The 14694-nt window shown below is 38.3% G+C and overlaps 1 protein-coding gene across 7 annotated transcripts in view; it reads left to right on the top strand.

The window, feature by feature from the left end:
- LOC127426797 (supervillin-like) overlaps nucleotides 1–14694 on the top strand; it is an 89238-nt gene that overhangs the window by 69156 nt on the left and 5388 nt on the right. For 6 of the 7 annotated variants that reach the window (XM_051673829.1, XM_051673830.1, XM_051673832.1 and 3 more), the window contains 15 exons: nucleotides 1466–1613; nucleotides 2060–2143; nucleotides 3803–3883; nucleotides 3988–4171; nucleotides 4808–4980; nucleotides 5504–5659; nucleotides 7517–7653; nucleotides 8500–8647; nucleotides 10013–10158; nucleotides 10297–10472; nucleotides 10926–11064; nucleotides 11649–11946; nucleotides 12315–12572; nucleotides 12697–12904; nucleotides 14245–14378. In XM_051673829.1, the coding sequence (XP_051529789.1) occupies nucleotides 1466–1613; nucleotides 2060–2143; nucleotides 3803–3883; nucleotides 3988–4171; nucleotides 4808–4980; nucleotides 5504–5659; nucleotides 7517–7653; nucleotides 8500–8647; nucleotides 10013–10158; nucleotides 10297–10472; nucleotides 10926–11064; nucleotides 11649–11946; nucleotides 12315–12572; nucleotides 12697–12904; nucleotides 14245–14378 (2470 nt within the window). The remainder of the gene's footprint in view (nucleotides 1–1465; nucleotides 1614–2059; nucleotides 2144–3802; nucleotides 3884–3987; nucleotides 4172–4807; nucleotides 4981–5503; nucleotides 5660–7516; nucleotides 7654–8499; nucleotides 8648–10012; nucleotides 10159–10296; nucleotides 10473–10925; nucleotides 11065–11648; nucleotides 11947–12314; nucleotides 12573–12696; nucleotides 12905–14244; nucleotides 14379–14694) is intronic. The other variant, XM_051673836.1, reaches the window with a different exon arrangement.

The raw sequence follows: 14694 nt of genomic DNA, 5'->3' as shown, positions 1-14694 counted from the left end.
ATTAAATCATGGAATTTACAAGCGCCTTTTTCTACTCTGGCGTAGAAAGGGACACCTGCAATGACCACATGTTCCAGATGTTTGGAGACAGTAAGCAGTGCAGGCCTTAAACCTTCAGTTTAGTAACTCAGTCCTCTTCCTGTTCAGTCCTGAGGGCCCATTCTCACAGTCACAGACTGAGTAACGGACTCCAATAACAGATTACCTGTGGATATTACACTCCATATGGGGCTCATTCATGAAGTGTCTGATTCATAATGTGAGAGTGGCTGACTGGTGATGAGTGATAACAGATGGCTGAGTTCACTTTGCATTTTAATTCTTACAATGCTTATGGTAAATAATCTTCAGCCATGGCTTGGTGATTGGCACATATGGTTGACATGTTGAGCTGTGGTGCACATGTAGGCAACACATGTTCCATTTCTGCCTCGCAATATTTCCCAGTCATTGTTTTTGCAATTCCGTTTGGTGTTTTGTTCTGTTTTCTGCACACGAAACATAAATATTTCTTGCAAATATGTACCACTGGACAACGAATCAGAGGCAATCTGAAGATGGGTGTCTTTTCTGGGCTTCCACAGTGGAAAACTGGCCCGCCATGGGTCCAGTCGAAACCGTCCCGCCTGCGAGCCATGTGAATTTGAAGTCCATTTGATTTGAAAGCAGTTAAACCCATTTGAGTTTAACGAATGGCTTCATATTTCACTTTAGTTGTGTTTAACCTACATTTAAAGGTCTACTGCAATTGATCCACATGCAGACTGTAGTACCTCTAATTAAAATTCCCTCCAGACTATGTCAGCTAAGTCAAATAACTGTTTCCCTGTTGTATATATCCAGGCATTTTAGGGCCTGTAAATTCCAGGGAAAGATATTTGTTGAAGTGTGTCAACACAATCACATTTACAATGACTTGACTGGGACCGCATAAGTAATACAAAGATGAATGCATCTGCATTTGCCAAGTGGACTGCAGTCCATTTAGCCAAGGCTGTAAAGTGCACCAGTGCTCATATGAAGATATATTATTATTAATGTAAGATGTCCCTGCTAAATCTCAGGGAACAGATTTTTTATATATATAATACATCCATGGTAATTAATTTCAGTTGAATTTAGTCGTAAGAGCAGGATTTCCATAAATCTAAAGCCTCTGTTGACATGCAGAGCTTTTAGTTTGACTTTGATAAGTGTGCAATATTAATTTCTCACAGTTGAATGCTCAGCTATGGGAAGTAACATCTGTGTAACGTTCAGAGTTTGTTGCAAGCATGTTTAAACTGCTGATTAATTGTAAACACTGTACTTATGTTCAATAGAGCAGAAGAAAGGGTTCCCTCTTGTAAGGCATAAACTCTCAAAGCATGATCTGAGCTTGTGTGAGATGTATCATAATCTCTTTTTTATAGTGAAACAGCTTACTGCCAAAAGAGTCATGCTGTTTTTGTCTTCCTCTCTTTAGAAGTCTTCTGCAGATGTAGAACCGAAGATGTCTCTGGTTGAGCGGATGAAGATCTTGCAGGAGAAGGAGGAACAATGGAAGACTAAAGGCAAAGGAGCTTCTAATGACTCCACCCAGTTCTCTGTGGCTGGACGAATGGCTAAGAGAGGTGGGGACAGAAATTTGCCTGGGTTCAGGGTTATTATAGTTTAGAATTTAGAATTTAGCTTTTATTTCTGTTTATTTTTGAGTTGTCGTTCTAGTTTAATTTAGTTGTTTTTACTTTTCACTGTATGTGTATTTTAGTTTTATTATTTTAGGGGTGCCAAAGTTAATGAGTTAACCGATGTCACTTAAATGTGTGTTTCCTACCATGTTAGTTTTTTATTTTAATTTAATGAAAATGTTTTCACTTGGTTTGTTTTTCACCTTGTTCAGAGAGGTGAACCATTTCAGTGGACAATGGAAATGGGTCTAGCAAACCAAGCTAAATGTTTGCAAATCATGTTCTAAGCAAACTATTGGAATGCTGGTTTTAGTGTCCATCATGTGGTTGTTGTCAGTGATAAAGCTGCTGTGGAATGTTTTCATGTTGGCACATCTGTTTCCCATTAGGCTTGGTGTCACCTAACAGAGAGGATGTCCCCATCATCCTCAGCAAGAAGGCCATCATTAGCACACCAGTCAAACCATTAGAAGGTACACATCTTCTGTAATCCTGTTTGAATACTCAAGGGGTGTTAAAGGAATAGTTCACCCAAACATAAAAATTCTCTCATTATTTACTCACCCTCATGCTATCCCAGATGTTTATGACTTTCTTTCATCTGCTGAACACAATGAAGATTTTTAGAAGAATTTCTCAGCCTGTACTAATCAGAATTTCGATCATGTAAACACCTTAGTCAGAATATCCATGTTCATTTAAATCTGTGCATGTCTAAACTAAGGTAATTCTGGGTGATATTAGATACAGTTTTGAAATTTTTAATTGAACAAACACATTTTTGGAGAAAAGAATAGTGTTTTACAAACATTAAAAAGAAATGTCATGGCTTATCTTTGTTTTTATGCGCATTTAGAAATTGTGCATTATAAATCCTAAATGGAAACGCTTGATATGCGAATAAACTTTGTACATTCGCTTAAAATTTAATGCGCTAGGAGGAGGTGGATTTTCTAGAGTTTTGCATTAGTTAAAATGCACATTAAGGTGATGAAAATGGTTTATAAAACTGTCCCCAAAAGCAGGGAGAGGTAATTCAAATGCTCCATGACGAGGCATCTCCCTCATAATAATGCGCACTACGTAGTGGATGGAAACGCGCAACAATTTGTATTTTCTTATGTCGAATTTTTAGAAATACGCTTAAAAAATGCGAAACATTTTGGATGGAAACCCAGCAATTGTGCTCTGTTGTGTTATTTTAAAGACATACATGAGAATTAATGAGGTGGTTAATTTACTGTCCAAAATCACTTAAAGGAATAGTACACCCAAAAATTAAAATTCTCTCATCATTTACTCACTCTCATGCCATCCTAAATGTGTATGACTTTTTTTCTTCAGCAGAACACAAACGAAGATTTTTAGAAGAATATCTCAGCTCTGTTGGACCATACGATGCAAGTTAATGATGATCAGGCCAATTGAAGTCCCTTTTTACTCTAAATCTCCACTTTCACTTTTACATCTGAAAGGCACATGTGGTGCCTATTTAGTTTCAATTTCACATCTGAAAGTTAAAGTGGAGATTTAGAATCAAAAAGGACTCAAGTATTGTTCTGTTTCTCACCCATGCCTATTATATCGCTTCTGAAGATATTTAAACACTGGAGTCATATGGAATACTTTTATGTTTCCTTTGTGATTTTTGGAGCTACAAAGGTCTGATCACCATTCACTTGTATTGTATGGACCTACAGAGCTGAAATATTTTTCTAAAAATCTTTGTGTTCTGCTGAAAAAAAAAAAGTTATACACATCTGGGATGGCATGAAGGTGAGTAAATGATAAGAGAATTTTCATTTTTGTGTGAGCTATCCCTTTAAATGCAGCATTATAAATATCCAGAAGATCTTCAGTATTTCCACAAGAGAATTGATGGACAAGAATGTCTTAGTTTTTGTTTATTTTTATTTTTTTTAAATATGCTGTTTACATAGATACAGGAAAAGATGTAAACATCTTTTTTAGATTAAAGACTTAAAAACAGAATATAGACCTTAATCAGAAAATATTGTGCACATATACACAACAGTTGATGTATTGGCAGATCAATTGTCTCTGTTTCTCAGGTCTGTGAGTGTTTTTCAGAGTGTCCATGTCTCATGTCTAAAATTGTCTCTCTTTGACAGAAATCTCCACCTGTCCTGATGCTGAGGGAGATAAAAGACTTGACAAATTGGAGTCCTTCTTGGACAGACTTCATAATAAAGGTTATTTGTATTATTTAATTACTCTAGATATTAATAACATATGTGTTAATACATAATATAGTTGAGTGATATATGTTTCTCTCTTCAATCCACTTAACATGCAGGCATTCCAGGAACTAAAAACTCCACAATTGAGGTGACTGAGGAGAAAGAGAAAGAGGTGATGACCCTGGACGATGAGGAGACATTTGGGCGGTTCTACAGTTGCATATCACCAACTACCCTGAGCTCCAGTCTCCTGCTGGATGTGGAAGAGGACTTCAGCACTATCCAGTCAGACACACCGAAGTGAGACACTGTTTTAATTACTCTGGTATTAAGGACCTGTTTACACCTGACATTAACATGCATTTTGGGCAAATAATTTTAAACGGGACGACACTAAAGACAGGTGTAAACGGGTTCTTAAAGTTTTGAGAATGTCCACTAAACCACATTCAGATGTGGTCGAAAATGCATGTATAAATGCTTAAGCGTTTGAAGGTGTTAGGAGTCATTCACACGGAACACATTTTTGCATCTGTCTGTGCTGTTTTTACAATTATATTATTATATAAATAGGCGCTAGACAGACATCTTTTACCATTGCACCATCAGCATCTTGCGCATCGATGGTGTGTTTTCAACATGGTTGGCAAGTTTTCCAATTTTAAAACTGCATCTTGAGACATCTGCACATCCGCATACAGTACATTTGCATGCACAAGAACTTCACAGAACTTCTTCAGTATACCTGATATCAGCTTGCATGGAAATGCTGCAGTTTGTAATTCTCTCTTCAATAATATTTTCAGCTTACCAGGCCTCTGTAGGACACATCTATGTTGTGGAAGTAAAATTACATATCAAAATGTGAATTATGAGGATATATTCTCTATGGTCTCGGTTCTTGCTCTCATGAATGGATTCCCGCTGAAATTCCAGACTTACATCAACAGTTGAGGAACACAAGCGTGCAGTGCGGCCTTCCAGGAAAACAAAAGGTTCAAAGAACCCTCTCCGTGCATTGGCAGCTCGAGACGACCTCAGACAGGCTTACACTGAGCAGAGACTCAACGTGGCGTCCGTAGAAACCAAAAGGATACAAATGGAGCGAAGTAAGATTGCACTTGTTATTTATTTATTTCATTTTTTGTTTTGTGTTTAAATTAAAGTGTAGAATTTCTGTGCCACTATTGACACCAAAAAGAATTCAAAAATAATTTTCCCTGAACCCTCCCCCTGTCCTCAATTGGTCGGTCAAACAGACAGTCCTGTCCCACAGACACATCATTGGTTGCTGTGTTGAGCTGGTTGGGATATTTAAACAGAGCAATGTTTTGAAAGTGTCTCAGAATCACAGTGTTTACACTATTCAGGGAGTTCAATTTATGAATGTCTTACTACTTACTACCTTTAAAAGAAAATATGGAAATGGCAGTGTTTTGTGTAGAACATTACTTTTATGCATCTTTCTGGAGATGTAGTCATTATTTGATTTAATTAAGTAATGTGGTGATTAAGAGCCTAATATAGTGCACACTCTTCCCTTCTCCTGTTACGTTAAAGTAGCTATTAAAATTGTGATTCCATTTATGAATGCTGTTATTTAGTCTTAATTCTTTCTTGCTGTGTCTGTAGTGGCAAAGCACTCTAATCTGGCTGACGCGGCTCTGGCAGGTCTGGCTAGCAAGGAGAACTTTAGGAAAGTCAACCTACGGAGTGTGAAGTCTACAGAGGTGGTGACCAACAACAGCGCTGTGCCTTTCCACAAGCTTATGCTCATCCACATTAAAGGTAAAGTTGTGTCACAAACAAGTTTGTGTTTAGTATCTGAGACATAAATAAAGGCTTTTGTTTGATGGTTAAATGCATAGTTCCTTAAAGCTGGCACCACACTAGCAGACTCCAAACATCTTGATTTTGGCCGAGAGTGTGAAACATGCAGACTGTTTTGCTAAGATCTTGCTCTCTTCAGTCGGAGGTATGACACACTTGCCGATACTAAATGGTGGAGGGGTGACAGACATACCATCTTACCGCAGCTCTCGCTCTCTGATCCCCTGTCACGTGGAGCTTGCCAAAATAACAACAACAAGAGTAAAGCGTGAGCATAAACAATTGTAAAAGAGTGATTTAGGATGCGATTCATGGAGCAACACATCTTGTAAAACTGCATGATTATGTAGTTATCCCCTGGAGGCTTGCCATAGAACACAAATGTTCATATGCAGCTTTCAGCAAGTTAAGAACAGAGTGTTGTGGCTCCACTTTCTGATGTCATTTTAGTGTAGGGAAAAAAGGCAGGAAAAACGCTTGGTGACAGAACCACAATGGACAATCAGCATTTGTTATGATATGCAGTTGAGTGCGATGAAAACATTCAGATGAGCTTGACGTCTTTTCAGTTCTTCAATAAAAGAAGCTCATTGGTCACTTAACCCTATAACGCCATATGTATCAAATATTATTCACATCGTTTGACGGCTCCCGTTTCACACTCTTTTCAAGCTGTCAAGCAAAAAAACATATGGTATGTAAGTTTCACATGTTTATGGCACCATCTAGTGGTTATTTGTGAAAAAAGTGGTTTCTATGTTTATATTGATCCATTTAAAATGGTGGCAGACTTGCATGAAAAGTGACTCTTATATTGGGATAAATGACAGCTTATTTTAATAGTGATAGTAATGATTATATTGTTACAGATATTTTAAAATGAGTATTTGCTGAATATAAGCAACTTGTGCTTGGTTAAAATTTTGTATATTATTTTATTGAAAAAGCCAGATGAAATTACATGTATCAAATATGATACAACAGGCTTTTGAGGTATATCTCTCAATCACCATTACATTACATTCATGGCCACCACCAAAAAAAAAAAAAAAAAAAAATCTGAGAGCTTTGAAATTTCTGACATATACTTTTATAAGATCTATTTAAAATATGAACTAATATTTCTGAGTATTTTCATATATGCAGCCTGCTCTGTCATTATAAAGATCTCATTATTTTACATTACAAGCTATGATGATGTCATCTTACCATAAGTTCCTGAGACCCAGTGAAAAAAGTTTTAGAATTTCCCTTTTTAAATGTCAATATAGTGTTTGGTGCATAAAGTACATACTGTATGATGATAATTGCTTATTGAAAAAAGTATGTTTTATTAATATTGTATTTGATGTGCTGAATTGAACTGTGATACATTTCAATCCATATTTATGGACCAAGGAGAGGAAGTTGTCATGGCCAAACTCTCAAACATTTGGTGTCTCTGAAAAGCCCAGGGAGTCCTCTGATAATACCCCAAGATTTACCACTGTAGCATGTATGGGCTAAGAAAAACTTTAACAGTTGTCCTACATTAAATGAATTGCTGGGTCCAGGAGGATAATGACCTTTAAAGCCTAATGTATCAAATATGATGCATTCAAAATGTGCAATTTTATTTATTTATTTTTTTCCCAAATTATTTTTCCCTATAAAAATAATTTTATAGTTTGTCTAGTGGTACTGAAAACAGTTTAATATTAGGCTTTACAGGGTTGGGCTCGAATCCGTTCAATCCGTTGCTTGAATCCGTTTGTATGATTTGCATGTTATACTAATTGTGAGTGCGTTGCTTTTAACATTTGTGTGTACGAACAGGACGCAGGCATGTTCAAGTGCGTCTGGTTGAACCCACAGCCCGCTCTTTGAACAGTGGAGACTGTTATCTGCTCATAACACCCAAACACTGCTTCTTCTGGAGTGGAGAGTTTGCCAATGTCATCGAAAAAGCCAAGGTACACCCAAAAAAAGCAAAATTATTCACAATCCATGCACAATGCTCCTTACACATTATGTTGTATCACAGAATCAGACTTTTGACAATCAGCATTAAGACTATTCCGTTATGAAGCTTATTATTACCAAGAACCACCCACTGAGACAGTTGTCTGTGTAACATGTAAAATTAACAATCCGTTATTTACATGACAGGTAAATGTGAAACTGCCAGTATCATGATAATAAACTGCCATGCAATGAAACAATATTTTATGAAGTCAGTGGCACGACAGTTTCCACAAACATTTGAACAGTCAAAACCTAAAATATTACCGGAAAATATTTTGTTCGTCCAGAAGTGAGAAGTACTTATTACTACACAGACGTATTCCAAAAGCAACGCAGAATATACAATTATGTTTATGTATATCTAGTTATCATGGTACCATATGCCTCAAGCAAATCTCTCAACGTCTTTCAAAAACTTGATGCAATGAACCTCACAAATGCTGTCAAATCCAAAGAATAGTTCTGAAAGTGCTCATTGTAGCAACCCAGTACCTTGTAAACATAACTTTCATAACATACCATTTTCCTAGTGGACAGATAAAAACCTGAGAATTGTGACTTCCTAAAAAATGTGTAAAGCTTGCCATTTTTTTGAAAGCACTTTCTATTGTGTTAAATATGCACACAGTGGTTCAGGGTATGCCTTCTGAATATACAAATATAACACATTTCATCATGCATTTTCACTCCGACATGACTATATCACATATCTTTTTTTCTTTTACATTTGAGGATGATCCGTTACTGATGTTGTGTCAAAAACATGTGTGTATTTATGTTTGTGTGCATGACAGGGCTCAGAGATGGCCCAGTATGTCCAGACTAAGAGAGATCTGGGCTGCAAGGCTCCTCAGGTCACGCTGCTGGAGGAAGGTATCAACACTGAGAACCGTTCAGCCAAAGAGTTCTGGAGTCTGCTTGGAGGAAAGACTGAGTACAGAGGTACCTACACGTGCATGTAAAAAGATAGTTCATCCAAAAAGAAACATTCTGTCACCAGAATTACCAGCATGTTGTTCCAAACCAGTATGACTTTCTTCTGTGGAACTCAAAAGGAGATGTTGCTATGTAGAATGTTAGCCTGTTACCATTCACTTTCATTGCATCTTTTTTTCAATGAAAGTAAGTGGTGACTGAGACTAACATCTCCTATGGTGTTTGACAAAAGAAAGAAAATCATATGGATTTGAAACAATATGAGTGTGAGTAAATAATGACTGAATTATATATTTTGGGTGAACCATTCTTTTAAACTGCCTGGCCATGCACATGCAGCACAGATGTTGAGATGAACACAACATTTCACACACAGTAAACACACTCATTCATTTGTATACACAGACCACAGGCGCACTCTGACCTCAAGCCAGAATTCACTCATGTTAAGCAATCAAGCAGAGATTACTCATAATGCATGTCATGATACTTAATTATTTTATTTATTGTTAGCATGTAATTGTCAAACAGCAATAGCTTTTAACAACATTAAATCAAAATTGACCCTATTTACTTTCTTAATAAACATCTATGGTCATAGTATGCAAAATTAATCAGTACATATAATTCTAATAAAAAAAAAATTGTTCTTAATCTTTCATCAAAATTTAATAACCAGGATGAGGTTGGCATGATACCAAAATGTCAGTAGTTGATACCAATACCAATGAAAATACACGCATCTCGATACAAATTTTAACATAGCAAAAACTAATATGTTAACAAACACACTCTTTTATTTTTAAAAGGTACATTAACAAATAAAATTAAAACAATTGCATGTAGCCTTCAAGTATTTTTCAATGAACTAAATGTTGCTTCAGTTTTTTGCTTCAGGTCATTTATAAAATGAAGAATTTAGAAACCCTAAAAAGTCAATGTGTGTTACAGTATGTACGATTACATGCACCGTTATAATTGAGCTACAGCTGGTTTTTGCGGTTCAAGTATATGTGATGCAATGCTTAATCGAATATTTGAAGGAAGGACATCAGCTGAGGAAGTGCCGGTAAAACACATCACCCATGCCTTTCGGAGCACGTGCAAAATGCTGAGGCTAATTGCGGTCTGAAATATGTTAGGTTGCTGGATGAAGCAAAGCTACAATTGCATTATCCAGGTCTGTTAGTCTGACTTGTCCAGTAAATAGGGAGATTTCCATCAGACTAAAGCATTTATATGACAGACAAACTATTGTTTTACATCCGACTGAAATCGAACTTTTAACATACAGTACATGTAAACATACTGTGTTATATGTATTTATTATGCCAGTTTTACATCTGTTTCCACGTGCGTGTTGTTTTACAGGAGCAGGAGAGCCAGAGGAAGATGAACTTTACGAGAGTGGTATAGTGGAGTCAAACTGTGTCTACAGGCTGGTGGAGGATAAGCTGGTTCCTTACGAGGAGGCCTGGGCGTCTATCCCCAGCGTCTCTCTGCTTAACTCGAAGGAGGTCAGACATTTGCAGCCTCTCTTAAACTGTTCTGAATTGTTGTGGCTGTTCAAAGTTTGACTTTGTAAACTCTGCTTGACCCCATGCTAGTGAACTTTACTCATCAGTGTGTGTGTGTGTGTGGGTGGGTGGGGGCAGGCTCTGGTGTTTGACTTTGGCAGCGAGGTGTACGTGTGGACAGGCAAGGATGTTCCTCTGAGTGACAGAAAGGTGGCAGTGCAGCTGGGCAAACAGCTCTGGAGTGGAGCCTACGACTACAGCACTTGCAGGGTCAACCCTCTTGATTCCTCCTCAGCCAATAAAGACACCCCAAAGTGAGTGATCACTCCACAGACCATTCATGCTAACCAGTTATGCTGTCTGTTGGCGCTAAGCATAAAAGCTGGAGAGATCTTGCAGTTCCTACCATTGCTGATTATGTAGATTATGTCTTTAGCTTTGAAAGAGCTTTATTTACCTCTCCAAAGGCATTGAGCTCAATAGTATGGGGCAGAACAGCCATTCAAATTAAGACACATGCCATTGTCTTACAAAAAGAAATCTATTTTGAGATTTTCAACCACTGATTGCATCGTACCTGCACAATACTGCCCCCCAGTGGTTGCATTTGATTTGTGCATAATTTATAGTAATATCTGTCTGTCTCTCTCTGTCTGTCTGAAAGAAAGGAAGAACTTGAAGGCACTCTATGCCTGTCAATCAATAATTGTTCACCAATCATTTTGCCCCACCTCTGTTTCTCTTTGCGTTTGTGTGTGGATGAGTAGACAAGGTGAGGGCAGACCGAGTTGGGCCCTGTTTGGACGGCTGTCAGAACACAATGAGACCGCCTTGTTCAGAGAGAAGTTTCTAGACTGGGCGGAAAGGAAACCCATCAAAGAGGAGACGGTGGTGGAGGAGCTGAAGGTAACAGACAGAGGGAGGCTGGGTTTCTCCCTGCTATTCATCTTAAAGTTAAAACAGCATAAATGTTTGAAACAACCTGAGGTTCTCTTTTCAGTGTAGCACTAAAAGTTTAATTTTTGAAGAACATTGTGGTCGCTCTTTTCCATTTAATGAAAGTGACTGGCACTGGGGCTGTTAAGCTCTAAAATTATAAAAAATGCTCTAAAAGGATCATAAAACTAGTCCATACAACATGTGCAGTATATTCCAAGTCTTCTGAAGCCATATGATAGCTTTGTGTGAGGAAAAAAAAATACATTTAAGTCGTTATTCACTGAAAAGCTTACCTTCCACTTTTGCCCTCAAATCAAATGTAGTGTCTTTAGATGTGTCACATGATCAGGTATGGTGTCAAGTGACATCAAAAATAATTTGTTCTCATTTGTCTCATGACAAAACAGCATTGAATTCAAACCTCACATGACACAACCAAAGGTAGAAAGAAAGTCGCAGGGGTTTGGAACAAAGTGAGGGTGAGTAAATGATTTTGGGGTGAAATATTACTTTAAAGTTTTTGCTGATTTTCTTGGGTTTTTCTCCTTTAGAGTCCAGTGTATCAGCACCTTCCCACCTGTGACTCCGACCTGAAGCCCTGTGATGTGAGTGAGATGCTGGCGGGCGGGGCAGGTCCTGTGAAGATGGTGCTGGAGGGTGTGGATGTGCAGAGAGGTCACGGATTGGTCCGTTCAGAGGACGGGCGGCAAGCTGAGCTGGCCACAATAGCTGTGGACGCATGGCACATCCGTGAGTTTGACGACTTTGAGATCCCTCAGGAGAGTGTGGGGCAACTGCACGAGGGGGACACTTACGTCATCCGTTGGAAATACTCTGTCACTAATGTTGGTGAGTGAGTGCTTGTAACTTTATTCACTCGAGGGTGCTGTTTACATTTGGTATTAACATCCGTCTCTGGTGATCCAATCACAGATGGACAGAACTGAATACAGGTGTAAACTGGGTCTAAATCATTTTGTGATCTGATCAGTTAAACCACATTCAGAGGTAGTCAGAAACGTGTGTGACCACACCGCATTTGCAGTTGTAGCTGATGTTTTTTTGATGCTTCTTGGACAACATCAAAGGACCAGCATCTTGTTTCATTGCTCCAAAACAAGGAATTCAAATATAGGTTTAAAGTATGAAGTATGAAAGTGACATCATTCAGAAGAAGCTTTAAGAGATGCTTAATATGTTATTTTATGTTTGTATAGTTGGTAAGAGGCTAAAGCCTGGTGAAGTGAGCACAGCTGGCCCAGGCAGGGAGCGCACTGCATGCTTCTTCTGGCAGGGGCGTCACTCCAGTGTCAGTGGGCGGGGCACATCTGCCCTGATGACAGTAGAGCTAGGCAACCACAGGGGGGCGCAAGTGCTGGTCACGCAGGGAAAAGAGCCGCCCTGCTTCCTCCAACTCTTCCAGGGAGGGCTAATCATCCATCGAGGCTCAAGGGAGGATAGCTCCAGCAACGCAGGTAACACACCCACACTCGCACACATACACTAGTATGAACAGCATTGAGTAATGTTTTGTTTACCAGCCCACTTTTAGTTTACAGTAATGCTGTGTGTGATTGTTTCTGTGGTTGTTTACCTCAGGAGAATGGCATTTGTTTTGTGTGCGTGGAGAGGCAGCAGAGGAGGGCTCCCTGGTTGAAGTGGAGTGCTGTTGTGCCAGTCTGCGTTCTCGTGCCAGTTTGGTGCTGCTGGGGGTACAGGCAGGGCAGCTGTACCTGTGGCATGGCTGTAAGTCTCACCCCGGTGCCCGACAGGTTGGCAAGAGGACTGTGGAGCGCCTCACTCAAACGTGAGTAGTTTTACCCTTAAAGACCTACACTTTCTCTATGTACTGTATGGGTCGCTCACTGCAAAAAAAAATAAAAAATCTTAGAATTTTTGTCTTGTTTTCCAGTAAAATATCGAAATATTCTTAAAACAAAATATATTTACTTGACAAGCAAAATGACAAGAAGATATTAAGTCTTGTTTTCAGAGAAATCTGACAACATTAAATGAACTTTATGCTTAAAACAAGAAAAGAAAAAAATCTGCCAATGGGTTAAGAAGAATAAACATGTTATCCCTATGAATTAAAGGGATAGTTCACCCAAAAATGAAAATTCTCTCATCATTTTCTTACCCTCATGCCATCCCAGATGTGTTTGACTTTTTCTTCTGTAGAACACCAAAAAATGTTTTTAGAAGAATATCTCCGCTCTCTTGGTCCATACAATGTGAAAAAAGTGAATGGTGACCAGAAATCAGAAGGTTCAAAATGGACACAAAGGCAGCTTAAAAGTAATCCATATGGTGGTTAAATCCATATCTTCTGAAGCGATATGATAGGCGTGGGTGAGAAACAGATCAATGTTTAAGTCCTTTTTTACTATCAATTTCTACCTTTGACCTCCCCCAACCAGTAGGTAAAAGTAAAAGTCACTTACACACCAGAATGTAGAAGTGAAAGTGTGTATTTTCAGTAAAAAAGGACTTAAATATGATCTGTTTCTCACCTTTACCTATCATATTGCTTCAGAAGATATGGATTTAACCACTGGAGTTTTATGGATTCTGGTCACCATTTACTTGCATAGTGACAAAATTTAGTTCGATTTCTCTGAAAACAAGGCAATCATGAAATTCTGCTTGTCAAGTTCATTTATCTTGATTTAAGAATGTTTAGAAATTTTTACTGGAAAACAAGACAAAAATACTAATTAAGAAAATGATTTTTTTGCAGTGTTCACATCCAACACTTTTGAAAAGTTGACATGGCCTGTGGCGTAACATGCTATACTCCATCCTAATCTATTTTAAATAGCATTTTGTTAATTCTTGTATAATCATTATGCATACAGTTATATGACCTCCAAATTAATTGAGAGAATTTTAGAAATTCATTGGCACTGCAGGACCATTTAAATGCACTAGTGAAGGCAAGTTGTAAGAAGTTGATTCAAATATTGAAAAACTTAAAATAAATGGTAACTTGTCACAGCAACTAAAATGCAATGCATTCATAGAAGTTTTAACCTAAATCTAAATGTTGATAAAAATAAAAATGTCTTGTACATGTTTTGCATTAACTACCTAAATACAAAGAATGCGGCTTGCTGAGCATGTGGTGATTGTATATGTGTATTACAGGTGTCCTCGTGAGCTGGGTTTGAACAGTAACAGCAGTTTGAAGGTGCATGAGATAGAGGAGGGAACTGAGCCAAAGGAATTCTGGGATGCTCTTGGCAAGCTAGACAGGAAAGCCTATGACTGCATGCTACAAGGTACAAATAGGACATATTTATTAATGCATGTTATTTACTTGGGTATGTCATTGTAACACCATGGCTCAGTTCCAAAATCTACTGCTTTCATAAGCAGCGGCCTCTCAAATGACACAATGGAACCTCACAAGTGACCAATTTGGAACGTTCTATATAAGCAGCAACTCTTGCTAAAACAGCCTTTGCAATGGGAGCTGCCCTAAAATACTGCCTTCATAGGCAACTCACTAGGTTTTGGAACAGAGTCCATGTGTTTGTGTGATTGTGATGTGATGTGATTCAGCATATATCCACAAGTGATTACAGACCACGTGTG

This window comes from Myxocyprinus asiaticus, chromosome 36, assembly GCF_019703515.2.
Source record: "Myxocyprinus asiaticus isolate MX2 ecotype Aquarium Trade chromosome 36, UBuf_Myxa_2, whole genome shotgun sequence".
Taxonomy (NCBI): domain Eukaryota; kingdom Metazoa; phylum Chordata; class Actinopteri; order Cypriniformes; family Catostomidae; genus Myxocyprinus; species Myxocyprinus asiaticus.
Note: the sequence above shows the minus strand (reverse complement) of the source record. Positions and strands in the feature narration are given on the sequence as shown.